Source organism: Grampus griseus (genome assembly GCF_964374135.1).
Source record: "Grampus griseus genome assembly, chromosome: 17".
NCBI classification, from domain to species: Eukaryota; Metazoa; Chordata; class Mammalia; order Artiodactyla; family Delphinidae; genus Grampus; species Grampus griseus.
The window spans coordinates 8086596-8099769 of NC_139011.1; the positions used below are offsets into that span (position 1 = coordinate 8086596).

The 13174-nt window shown below is 56.9% G+C and overlaps 1 protein-coding gene across 1 annotated transcript in view; it reads left to right on the forward strand.

Moving 5' to 3' along the window:
• The first annotated feature begins 845 nt into the window (after positions 1 to 845).
• NDRG1 (N-myc downstream regulated 1) overlaps positions 846 to 13174 on the forward strand; it is a 54549-nt gene continuing 42220 nt past the window's right edge. Inside the window, exons 1-2 of the mRNA XM_082674696.1 lie at positions 846 to 946; positions 13043 to 13123. Coding sequence (XP_082530822.1) covers positions 13061 to 13123 — 63 coding nt within the window. The 5' untranslated portion in view covers positions 846 to 946; positions 13043 to 13060. The remainder of the gene's footprint in view (positions 947 to 13042; positions 13124 to 13174) is intronic.

Sequence of the window (13174 nt, forward strand, 5' to 3'; positions counted from 1 at the left end):
GGCGCTCAGTACAAGTTCTGGGATCCAGAAGAGGAAAGAGTGAGAATCTTCCCTTCCAGCCAGGGTCCTGGGGGCGGGGAGAAGGACTCCAGGGCGGGAAAGGGCGGGTGGGCTCAGAACTCTGGAGGCGGGTAGGAAGCGGTGCGGGGGGTGGGGACGGGGCGGTGTCCAGGCTGTAGGATGGGCTGAGCAAGACGGACGTGATTAAATGGGAGCGTGCATTTCAGCGGAGAGCTGATGCAACAAGGCAGGGGCATGGGGTGAGAGTCGCAGGGAGCGGGTCTCCGGGAAGCAAAGGAGGCAGCTAAATGGGGCTCGGGAGCTAAAACCTGGAGGAAGTAGGGAATCGCCCGTAAGGGATGTCAGGGCGTGGCGCGACGGGACTCGGAAGAAGAAACTCTGAGATGGAGATGGCCACACAGAGACACACGGAAGTCCCCATGCACACGCACGAGCGCGCACAGGCACACGCACCCGCGCACAAACGCATCCCCGGTGCACACACGCCCGCTGCACACGCCGAGGCCCCGGCCTTCCGGGCGAAGGAAGGGACAGCAGAGCCTAACGGCCGCCGGGACCGGAGGCCCCTCCCCGCCGCGCCCCTACTCGGGCTTGCGCAACAGGCGGCGGCTCCGGCGGGCGCCCGCCGCGCGCTGCCCCAGCACGGCCAGTGGCGCCCAAGGGAGCGGGAGGAGCGCCCGCGAGGAGGGAGCGGCGAGGGGTGTGTCCCCGCTGCGAGCCGGGCCCGGGAGGGCGGGGGCGGGGCGAGGCACGGGGGGCGGGGCCACAGCGCCTATAAAGTCGCCCTCCTCCTGGGCATAAGCAAACCTCCCCTGGCTCCCAGCTCAGGCTCGGGAGCGCACGCCTCTCTTCGCCGCTCTCCTTGCTCCCTCTGGGCGCCGCCAACCTAGCTCCGGCTCTTTCTGCTTTTCTCTCTCAACCTCAGGTAAGCCTGACGCCCTCTTCCCGTCGGGCGGGGAAGGATCGGTCGCCCGTGGGTGCTGCTGCAGCTCCTGGACCGCCCTTTGTGGCCCCGCGGAGCTGCAAGTGCTCGGCTTCCCCGTGGCGCGAGGGCGAGAGCGAGCAGGGGCTTTGGGGGCGCGGGCACTGCCGGAGTGAGGGGTTTCGATTCGGCTACAAGAGGAAAAAAAGGTCCACGTTCACCTTTCCCCTAGCTGAGGAAGTGGGATCCTGGGGGTCGGGGTCGGGGGTGGAGAGGCTCGGGGCACACCTTGACCGCGCTCCCGGGGCCCTCCCAGATCACAGCTGGCGCCGCGGGCCGGGGGGCGAGCTGGAGCTGGGAGCAGGGGGAGGGACCAAGAGTGCGTGTGTCGGGGGCGGGGTGGCGTTTGTCCCTGCAGTGGGGTGTCTGGGGAAGGAGGGGTTGAGTGCGCGTGTGTAGAAAGGCGGTGGGTAGGGGTGAGCGGCGATGGGGATGAGGCGGGAGAAGGGGGCGTGGGTGTGCCTGCTTCCCAGACTGTGCCCAGAGTCAGGGTGCGTCCGAGGGGCGGGGGCCCATTCAGCCTGGAAGCAGGGGTGGGGCGCGCTTGTGTGTGTGTGTGTGTGTTCGTGGTGGGGTGGGTCCGAGGCGTGTCACAGCGCGTGTGACACGCGCGGGAGCGAGGGTGGCAGGGTGCGGCCCCCAAGGTGGCCTGGGGTGGGCACTGTGGCGTCGCGGAAGAGGTGGCCTGGGCCGGAGGGGGCTTCGAGTGGCGTCACTTTCGCCTCCGCCCAGCCTCCCCCGCTTCGCCTCTCTCCCCTGCCTCCCGGGCCCGCCTCTCCTGCCCTGCAGGAGGAGAGCCTCTGGAGTTGCTCGGACGTTCTTGGGCCATCCGCCGCGGTCTCTGGTTCAGCCGTGGGCAGGGCGTGTGGTGCAAAGCGGTGCGCTCCGGGGCAAACGCGCGGTCACCGCTTGGGTCACGTTAGTGGCTGACGCTGGGATTTAGTGACTCTTTTCCTTACCCCTCCCCCCCACCCCAGCCCACCAGTCCCACTCGCCCGTCTGTCGCCTCTGCTGTCAGACGTCCCTGTGGGTCTGGGGCAGCACGGATTTGTGGCTTGGAAGGGGGAGGTGCCTGGCAGCTGGTGGGGGAGGGTAATCTGGGGGCGGAGGGCCCGGTTGTCTTGTGCCCGAGACCAACTCTTCTTCGCAGATGTCCTGGGCGCTTCAGTTTGAAGTTTGTTTGGTTCCTTTGAGCTACTGGGAAAGATTAAAGATTCGAAGAGAGTTCAGCCAGTGGCCACGCAGGAGGGCTTTAGCCTCCTCCTAATGGCCATTAGCCATACTTCACCTTCTCCTAAAAAACAAAATAAACACAAACCGTGTTCTTGCTATGAAAAATGCAGTTTCAAGGCAAACCTTCCAGCACAGCCTCCTCCTTTATAGAAATTCTGGAATCGTTACTGAGTTTCACAAACGTGAACTGAAATAAGCAAGGTACAGAGAGTGCCGGCCCCGGCACCTGCCTTCAAGGGGCTCACCAAGTAGGGGAGGAATGCAGGTGCGGGTGCAGCCCCCAGCCCTCTGTGGTGGTAACTGCTGGAATGGAGCGGCACAGGGTGGGAGTCAGGGGAGGGGGGGAGGTAGAGGTGGTCTGGAAGTGCTGGGAAACCTCCAAAGGGGCAGTGCTCTGGTGTAAGGATCGAAGCTGGGATGTCCCTTCGTAGCTTTGCAGGACCTTGTGTCTCATTAGAGAGTGAGAAGGAAGGTGTTGCCTGCCTCGCCCCATCACTTGGCACCTGGCCCAGGGCCAGGTCCTTGGGCAGGGATCAAATACAGACGCTGAATGAATTGAATGGCTCCTTCCCTTGTGCCCCACTCCCCGATGATCCCGCAGGTAGCCAGCATTCCGAGGAGGCAGTAGACCTTTCGGTGGTAGCATGTGCCTGGGCTTTCCAAGCAGACCTTGGAGCAGCTCTTAGGGTCTCCTCTCCTGAGAATCAAATCCAGGATTACTATCCATTGGTTTGATAATTTGGACTGGAATTGAAAACTCACACAACTTACTGGTCCGACTTCTACCCATTTTACAGATGGAAACTGAGACAGGGAACGACTTACCAAGGATGAGCCGAAACCGGGAATCGGCTCTCCATGACCCTTTCCAGGGGTCTCCTGGCTGGGATTGAAGGTGGTGAAAGGGGGTCTCAGTCTTGAGAGATTTATTTTCTGCTGTCAGAGGGGCAAAAATAAATTGGATCTTCACTGAGTTTCTGGTGAGGAAACTTTCCAGACAGAATGTGGGTGGTTGATTGATTTTCAGTGTGAATTTTGTGTTCTTGAGAGATTAGCAGACTCAGTCTAGTGAGAAAGGGCTGCAGCCCCGCTAAGCGGTGGTTGATGGGATTTGGGCTGCCTCCTCCAGCTTGGACCCCAGATCTAAACAGAGCTGGACCCGCCTTTCCCTCCCCTCAGTGCATTGAAATCTGGCCTGGGCTGCCTCAGCAAGGAAGGGGAAGAAAGATCGCATTGTGTTTTTCTGATGGCCTGAAGCTGCAGTTCTTCCTTGGGACCCAACTCCAGAGAATCCCATCCAAGGCGTGACTCAGAAGGCCCTGTGCTTCAGAAAGGAAGCCAAGGTGATGACTCAGCATCTGAGATTCTAGCAAGGAGGGGGCCTGACTCAGGCGGAGGGGGCCGGGGAGGGACAAGACCTTTCTCTCTTCAGATCAGTGGCTGTATCCTCGCATCCCCTCTCATCTTTGCAAGAGCTCTGCTCGGGCTGTCTTGGCTCCATTGAATGGATGAGAAAACCAAGGCCAAGAATGTTGAAGGGACTTGCTTGTGGGCCACGTGACTGAACGTGGGAGAGCCAGACTTAGAACCCAGGGAGTCAGACTTGAAAGCCTTTGTTCTTTTTCATGATAGCGTGTTGGGGTGATTGCATAAGGGCTTGAATGAAAAGTACAGAGAGGCAATCAGGAGCTCTGGGCCTCAGTTTCCTCCCCTGAAAAATGGGAATAACAGACAGCACTGTCTCACTGGGACATGTAAATATTAATTGAGTTAATCCGTGGAAGGAACTGAGAACATCCGTGGAAGGAACTGAGAACAGTACTCGCCTGTGAGGACACCGTGAGGGACTTTGCTGTCAATCAGTTCCACAAATGACAAGGCATTTCCTTGGCAATCAGCGGCAGGAACCTTTGTTCTAAACTTACCCAGACCAGTGGGAGCACCTGCAATGCTGGACTCATGTCTTGCTTCTTGAAGTTTTTCCAAAAAGCTAGGCTTGGGCTTCCCTGGCGGCGCAGTGGTTAAGAATCCGCCTGCCAATGCAGGCGACACGGGTTCAAGCTCTGGTCCGGGAAGATCCCACATTGCCGCGGAGCAACTAAGCCCGTGCGCCACAACTACTGAGCCTGAGCTCTGGAGCCCGCGAGCCACAACTACTGAGCTCGTGTGCCACAACTACTGAAGCCTGCGCGCCTAGAGCCCATGCTCCGCAACAAGAGAAGCCACTGCAGTGAGAAGCCTGTGCACCGCAACAGAGAGTGACCACTGCTCGTTGCAGCTAGAGAAAGCCCGCACACAGCAACAAAGACCCAACGCAGCCAAAAATAAATAAATAAAATAAATACACTTATTTAAAAAAAAAAAAAAGCTAGGCTTATGCTGAATGCATAAAAATGTAATGGGAACCTGGTCTGAAATGCAGATTTCCAGGCCTTGTAGGTCTGGGATATGCCAGGAATCTGCATTGTTTCAAAGCTCCCTGGGCTGGGCTGGGGGTAGGGTGTACTGAAGGCGGCCAGAGTTGAGGATACCTGCTCCAGAATAATGGGTAGGGGGAGAGGAAAAGAAAGGGGTGGCCACATTTCTCATGCCTCCAGGGTCTGGGGACACAGTACTCAGTACGTAGCTCTTATCTGGCTAACGTGACTTGTGATTTCAGGGCATCGCCTGGTTCAGTTGAGATAGGAGACATCCTTGCCATTTCTCAGGTCAGAAAACCGAGGCTTGCGCAGGTCACTTGCTTGTCCAGAATCAAGTGATGGGGTTCTGTTCCACGTGAGCCGCCCTGGACCTTTCCCCGCCCACATCCTTCTGGACCTGTCTTTAGAACTTGAACTTTGTTTTTTGGATTCATTTCGGGCAGCCCTTCCTGCCTCCCTGATCTCAGTCTGGTTCCAGCCCTGCCCTTCTGCTTGCTCTCTCTCTTTATGTTTGGAGACAGAGACAGGCGGGTTGGCCATTTCTGCTGCAGAACCTGAGGAGGTTAAATTCCCTGGACACTCACTTGGCCCCCTGCTGTGCCAGCCCAGGCTTGTTGGAGCGGGGTGGGCAGGAGGGGTGGGGGACTCTTATCAGGTGTGCATGGAGCCCAGCTCTCCAGGGTGGGCGCCTTGTGAGAAGAGACCTGGGTAATCCTGGGAATCTGACTTGGCACCACAGGACAGACCAGATTACAGAATTCGGGTCCACACAGAGGTCTCTCTTTGACCCAATCTTTGATTCCATTTACTGAAGACCTGCCAACCCCTGCTCACCCGGGCTCCAGCTCCAGGCGTTTCCATTCCGGCAGGGCTGTCCCTCCAACAGGTGGTAGGAAATGGGGCTCGTTAGCAGTCTGGGGGCCTTATCTTTTATAGATTTTTTTTCCTCCTTAAACCTGTGGAAACCTCTGTACATATAAATTTTACGCCCATGTGCAGCTCTGCTTAAAGAAGTGGATGGGGACCAGGGTTCCATCCTGTTCCCCCATCTTGACCCCCGACTCCACCCTGTTGGCTTTGAGAAGGTTCTGGGCAGCCCTCTCTGAATGTGGGTGTGAGAGGCATTCTTACGAGGCAGGTAATTCTGAGGACTGTCTTAGCTGGAAGCCTTCACCTCCTTTTCCCTCTCCTTATTAATCATTGAACTTGTCTCTTTTCTCCAGAAAGCCCTCCCTGGCCTTCCCCTCCGGGAAGGCAGGCTGGGTTAGGTACCCTTCTTGGATCATTCTGGGCTGTCTCAGTCACCCTTTTCCCCGTAGACCTGAGAGCCTGGCACTTAGTAGGCGCTCAATTAATGTTGGTCCAAAGGAAACCTCCACTTATTAAGGAAATAACTTGGGCCCTCTTGTGTAGGAAAGGTCGGAAGGCCATCCAGAGGGTAGAAGCAGCAAGACCGTTTCGGGGAAGGATCCCGTCGGCGTGGCACTCATCCCATCTCGGGGACAAAGGGTTTTGTAGGAAGAAACTACATCCACATCCAATGCGAACACTGGCTCCGTCTGTGTGCTTTCCACAAATTATCCCACAGACCATCCAGTGCCACCTATGCTTGTCCCGCAGATTCTCAGAAAAATCCTCTGACCCCCCCAGCATCCTCCTTTGGCCTTCCATCATTCTGCTCGTCCCTGCAGACGGTCTGATCTTCTCTCTGCCAAACACGTAGCTGGGCTGCCAAAACTCCGCTGAGAACCTACAGGAAGATCCTGGGTGGTGTTGCAGGGAAGGGGGTGGGCGAGGACCAAGTGCTGGCCCCTCCCTCTTCCTGCTATTGTGTCCCAGACACACTCCCTGACCTTCTTGCTGGTTCTGTGCTGGCCGAACACAGACAAGTTCCGTTTCAGCTCTAGACTTGTACCTGGGGAATGCATGCAGCTGGGTGTGTCTTCTCTTTAGCGATTCCTTTTTCTTTTTTTTTTTTTTCATTCTTTCAATATCAGTCAGTTCCTTGAATGCTGCCGAGGTTTAACCTCCATGCAGAGCAGCAGGGGCCTCGAGGAATTCTGATCGTCTGATCTGCTTTTCCGCAATTGCGTTGTCACTGTTTTATTGACTTTTGAAAGCCCTATTTTTGACTTCCCTTCCCCTCAACTGGGGAACTTTCTTGAAGGTCCAGTGAGTCCAGCCATATTTTTTCCTAGGTTTATTACTTAAGAAAAACATTGAGAGCTAAGGCCACCAAGTTCCTCACCCTCCCCAGAGCCTTGGGTTTCGAAAGGTCCAGAAAACATCAAGAGAACCCACCAACTGCCTGGTAGCTTGGCATCAAAATCTCTTTGGCAAAGAAAGGACCAAAGAACGCATTCACAGCAAGGCAGAAAGAGGCAAGGCATACCCCAAGGCTACTTTCCTTGAGGTTAACGCAGACAGGGGTCTGTTCTCTGGAACCTTCCGGGGGTTCCTGTATTCGGGGAAGATGTTGTGGCGACAGCAGCACCCATTGATCCCCCCCGCCCCCCTTTTAAATTCTGTTCTATAAAGAGCCCAGTGTGCTGGAAAAAACACCGCTTTCATGTGGCTTGGAAACCAGGCGTGTTCTGGAGCAGACAAGATCTGGACCACTGGCTGACCGTCACAATCAATGCAAACTTATCAACAATTGCTCCTGGGCCCTCTCTCTCTGCTTCACTGAAGGACTCCAGGAGGCTGTGGTCTGCCTGCGCCTGCCCTGCACACCTGCACCCACGTCGAAGGATGGAGTCTAGGCCTTAAGGGAGTCACATGGGCCTTGGCGTTTGAGCCTCAGGTGACCCATCTGTAAGCTGGGATGATCAGATCCACATTCTTCCAGGGACCTCCTTGAGGAACAGATAGAACAATGCAGTGAACCCTTTTTCAAAGTATTGCATTTGCCATGTCAGGAAGGCACTCTGGGGAAAAGCTAAACACAGAAGTCCTTCTGGGTATTGTGAAGGGAGAACAGAAAAGTCTAAGACGTGGGCTGGGCCTCTCATGGTGGCTCAGGGGGGCTGAGAACCTACAGGAAGATCCCGGGTGGTATTGCAGGGAAGGGGGCCTCTCGTGGTGGCTCTGGGGGGCTGCCCATGGTAGAGGGAGAAACACATGACTCCCCCAGCTGATCCACACAGGGGAAGCCTCCTGGGCACACATATAGCCCGTCCTCAGCACATCCTCACCCTGGGGCTGGGTGCACGGTATGTATGTCCGTTTAGAGCAAGCTGGTGTTGTGGTCAACTGTCCCCTTTAAGGTTGCTTTAAGCTGTGTCATCTTGATGCTTGGCGACTTGGGGTACATTTCATAATCTCTCTGTGCCTCCGTTTCCCTGTCAGATTGTTCATGCTAAGGTCCACCTTCTGGGGTTGCTGGAAAGCTCAAAGGAGGGACAGAGTTTGGAGCCCGGGAGGTGCACAGAAGTTCTTGCTGTTGCGGTCCTGCTGTGCGTGTGCAGGGTTTTGGCCTCTCCTGCTGAGATGGGTGCATCTTGGGACTCCCAGAGCACATCCTGGATGTTTGTCTGCTGGACACCCCCGCCCTGCCTCAGGGGAGTTCTAGGGGCCCAGCAGAGCTTGCAGATAGGTCCCCCTGTGTGGCTTGCTAGAAGAGTGCCAGAGCTGGAGGGAGACCCTGTTTAATGGACAGGGAGGGGTCGAGGCCGGGAGGAGAGGTTCTTCCAGGTTCCCAGGGCAGATGGATCCAGGCAGAGCCAAGCTGCATGGGGCCCTGGTAGGACCCCAGGGCGCACGGCCCTTTTGTCTGCGTGCAGCACCCTCCCCTAGGCTCCCATCCATCCTGAGCTTTGGGGACCATGTGCTGTCCATAGAACACACGCCACGTATTTAGTAGATGGGAAGCCAAGGCCCAGGGAGGGGATGAATGACTTGGGGAAAGTCACGTGGCGGGTTTCCATGCCCCGACTCCTAAGCGGTGTTCCTGCTGCTCTACCAGGGTTTTTGAGAATCCCAGGCTCTGTGTCCCCTCGCTCTCCCGGTGACAGGTTAACAGCTCTCACGTGGCCTCATTGCCTGAAATGCCTCTGCCCGCTGCCTTCCCAGTCCCCGAGGTCACCTATGTCCCTCCTCTGGACAAATCTCAGTCTTGGCTTCCCTGGAACCCATGAAGTCCAGCTAATTGCTGACTGACTCCTGGGTCTGTTGAACTGGAAAGGTATTTGCCCGCACCCCTTGGGCCTTTGTTACTCATTGACCTGTGTGATGGTGCATTGGGTCTGATTGCTGGAAACCCATGTGGCACCTGCTGAAGCTCTTCTCTGTGTCCCCTGCTTGCTGGGCCACTCGGGGACTAAGAATGTATAAAACATAGTCTTGTGTCCCCACAGATGTCCGCGGTCTCTGAGGCAACCAGAAAAGTGCACTGATTAATTAAGCAGCTATTTGCCACATTCTGTGTGCCATAGTTTCATTTAAGCCCCGCTGCTACTCACTGGGAACAGGAGTTGTTATGCCCATTTTATAGATGAGCAGACTGAGGCTCAGAGTTTAGATCACAGAGCCAATCAATGGTGATGCCCAGGTCTGACCCTCAAGTCTCCCTGCCTAGCTCGTGGCTACCTTTCACTTCTGTGATGTTGGTTTTCTCAGAATTCCTTCTGGGCAAGTAGGTGGGAGAGGAAAATGTGGTATAAACCAGTCTGGCAGCTGGCCTTGTGACCTGGAGCCCCGTTTTGGGCACGGAGTGGGGTTTTAGCAGAAGGAGGCCTGTCCCAACCTCATTTCCTGTCTGGAGCCGCTTCCTTCTGTGCTGAGACACAGTTGGCAGGTATGGCCCCAACCCCATGCTGCAGGGTGGCTGGGAATCGGACTCCTGGGCTCCCACCCCTGTGCCCTGCGCGGCCTGGCCCTGTCACCCCCTGTCCATTGCATGATTGCCTCAGCCCTTTTCAGTCCGACACTGCGCTGGGACTTTTCAGGAGGCCGTGGAGAAGGGCAGGGACGGGCATCCAACGCTCGGCCTCAGGTGCAGGGAGAGAGCTTGCTGAGCCAAGTTGGGCCTCAGGTCGGCTGTGGGGAGTGACCCTGGTGTGACCCTCCGAGTGGCACCTGGTGGGGGCGGGGGCACCAGCCAGAGCACCCAAATCAGGTCCCCTCCCATCGGTCCCTGACTTGTCACATAGAGTTGTCAACGGAGCTATCAGGGGTCCTTTCTCTCTCTGCTCAGTGCCTGCATGAGAACCTACTGTATGGGAAAGCCATCTCCGAGTAAATCACCGTACAGTCCACGCTTGTTGGAACTCAGATGGTCTTTGAGGGCTAGTCTTGCCGGGGGGGGGGGTGGCAGATGATAGGAAGGGGGGGCCCGAGGGGCTGCTGGGAGATGTCCCTGGCTTCACCCAAAGCACGTCAGCTTTCTTCTTAAAGACAATCAATTTTTATGTACTGAACTTCCTTGTAAGGTTTCCTTTAGGCAAACAGCTTCTGAACCAAAAGTTTGCGAAGTTTTTGGATTGAGGCGACAGAGACAGGGTGAGGGCTGGCCTCAAGTGGCCTAAGTCGGCGGAGCTGGGTGCCAAGCAGGCTGTCTTCTTGCTCCTCCAGTAGCGCAGGGAGGGCGGTGGGGGGCATGGGGAGGGGGAAGGTTCAAGGTGCACCTTCTGCAGCCCATTTGGGCAGCCTCGGTTATTGCGGGCAGTGACCTAGATGGAGGCCCCGGCCAACTCTTCCTGTTGGGACATTTGCAGTTACGGCTATCAGCTACAGGCTGCCCCGGGCCTGCAGGCACCCCCCTGCCCCGGACAAGAAGAACTGGAGCGTCCCTCTGCTTTATCTGGTCTCCCTGCAGACCTCGGCGTCCTGAGGACCTCACTAGCTGCTTCTTGGTCTAGGCCAGGGTGTCTCAGCCTCTTCTCTACTGGGACCAGATAATTCTGCTGCGGGAGCATCTTGTGCGCTGTGGGATGATTAACAGCTGCCCTGACCTCCACCCACTAGATGCCAGTAGCATCGCCCAGTCACGATGATCAAGAATGTCTCCATAAAAAAAAAAAAAAAAAAAAGAATGTCTCCAGACAGCGCCAAATGGAGGGGGGGAAGAATCACCCTCGTTTAGACAAACACCGGGAGAGCTCTCCGTGGGCTCCGCCCTGAGCCTCCCCAAGGCCCTGAGCACATGGAGGGCGGCGCCCTCACCCAACCCGCCCAAAGCAGCGATTCTCAAATGCTGATGTTCAAGGGATTCGTGCCAGTTTTCAACCCACTGTCTCTTGGGGTCTGGGAAGCTGGGTTGTCGGAAGGAAAAGAAGGCGTGGAGTAAAGAGATGTCTCTGGGAGCATGTTCGGGAAGCCAGGAAGGTTGGACTTGAACTATTTCTTGTTCTGAAAGAGGATGAGGGGGCAGGTAGAGGCCAACAGTCTAGTGGGATCATGGCACCTGGCAGCCAAGGAGACCTGAGCACACCGGGCTGAACTGCAGTCTGGGATGAGCCCTTATAAATGTAGACCTGTTTTCACAGTGTTTCACTCTTGTGGTCTGGTGATCATGTAAGAGTGAATTTACGTACAAACATTGCTCTGAAGCTGCACGAAAGCCGTTCATCTGTCTATTCAACAAGCGAGTTGAGGCCCGACTTTGCACCTGGCTGTGATGCTGGGAGCTACAGGTAGGGAAGGGAAGGGGCCGGGTAGGCTACCTGTCCACAGGGGGCTGAAGGAGGCCTGCCCGGGCCCGCGCAGGGGGTAGCGGGAGACCCCAACTTCATCCCTGGCTTCTGAAGGAGCCCCTGTGAAATGGAAAGTCCTTGCCCTCTGAGCACGAACGGTGGCGTTGCCAGAGCCCTGGGCTTCTGGAAGTCTCCCTGCACTGTGTAGGCGAGGTGTCCCACGGCCAGGGTCTCGGGACCACGAACACGCTGAGTTAGCAAGGCCGACAGACCTTGGCTTTTCATGCCTCCTGCTTCCAAGCTGGCAGCTGCCCAGCAATGTTCACAAATATAAAACCGACTTTGTTTTCAGAATGTTCTGGAGCCTGGACTCCAAAGGCTGCATAAAGGCATTCTTGTGGGGCTGGTTATCTGCTGGGGAAAATCGTGCCGGGGCCCCAGACCCGAGCGTCCCAGGGGATCTGCCCACGGAATGCCATGTACGGCGGCGCAGGGCTGGGGGCCGGGTGGCCCCTGCTCTGTCGCCCGCTGACCTCCGAGAGGTGTGTCATAAAGAGGGCTCTTCTGGGTTCGGGGAGCTGGATCTTCAGAGGAGCCCTGGGCTGGAAGTTCAGAGACTTGCATTCTCTCTCTGGCTGTTAACGTCTGCGGGGAGCTTGGGGCGAGGTCCCCATCCTGGAAAGGAGCAGCGTGAGGGCCGAGGTCAGGCGGCTTTTCACCAAGTACCCGACGCGGAAGGTCTGGGTCTGTGACCTGAGGGTCCCTGGCCTCCTCCTGTCACTTACTTCTTCACCCTGTCTCGTCGGCCTCTGCCTGCAGCACGGAACCCTCATTCTGGACTCTCTGTGCCTCACCCCGGTACTGGTGGGCGCTTCGTTCTCCCAGTTTGACTATTCATCCGTAACAAGAAATGTTTATGCCACCAGGTCCTTGATTAGGCAACCAGGTGTGCGCTCAGTAACTGTCACCGCCCAAGCCTCGCTCCCCAGGGAGTCGATTATGGTGGCATTTCCGCCGCCCGAGCTCTGCTCAGCTTAGCTCCTTTGGTTCTTCTGCACTTGCCTGGGCGTCAGAGCCAAGGAGGACCTCTTCTGCCGCACCCCGATCTCTGCCCGCACCCCGACCCTCCCCACCCCTGCTCTCCCACCCCTGCTCTGGCTCATGCAGTGCTTTTTGCCTCGAAAGTCATTTTTCTTTCAAAATCCTCCTGAGTGGTCAGTGTCAGACCCCTTGGCGTGAGGTGTTCCCTGCCTCCTGCCCCTCTCCCCCACAGCATGGAGCAGAGTGCCCTGGACAGAGCTGGACACGGGGGCGTCTGCGTGGCCGCCCCTCTGTTGGGGCCCCTCTCGTTTGAGGAGGAAGAAGGAGGAAGCTAGTGCCACGCCTGCCTGTGGCGGGCCTCTGCGACCTTCTGCCCCCTTTCGGTCGTCAAGCTGGGGCTGCCTGCCTTTGGGCTTGGAGATGTGGGTCTCCTTCTAAAATGCAGGGAGAAACGTCTTCGGTGTGGTGGGTGGTCTTGGACTGGGTGTGAGGGCCTGGTTTTGAGTGTAGATGCGTCCGTAAGCCTCAGTTTCCCATCCTAGGAAATCTACTCCCCTGGGTCCCCAAGAGTGGGATGGGATGGGGCGGTGGGTAGGACGTAGGAGCTGCTGGGCTGTGCAAGTGAAGGCTTGCTCCCTGGCCTCAGATTTGCTCCTTTCTGAAAACATGTCCCAGCAGGAAGCGCTAACCTCCTGGTCTCTGTCCCTTTGTAGGCAGGTGACAGCAGGGACATGTCTCGGGAGCTGCAGGACGTGGACCTCGCTGAGGTGAAGCCTTTGGTGGAGAAAGGAGAGGTGAGTGGAGATGCCCCTGGCTAACCCCATCCCATGCCCACTCGTACACAG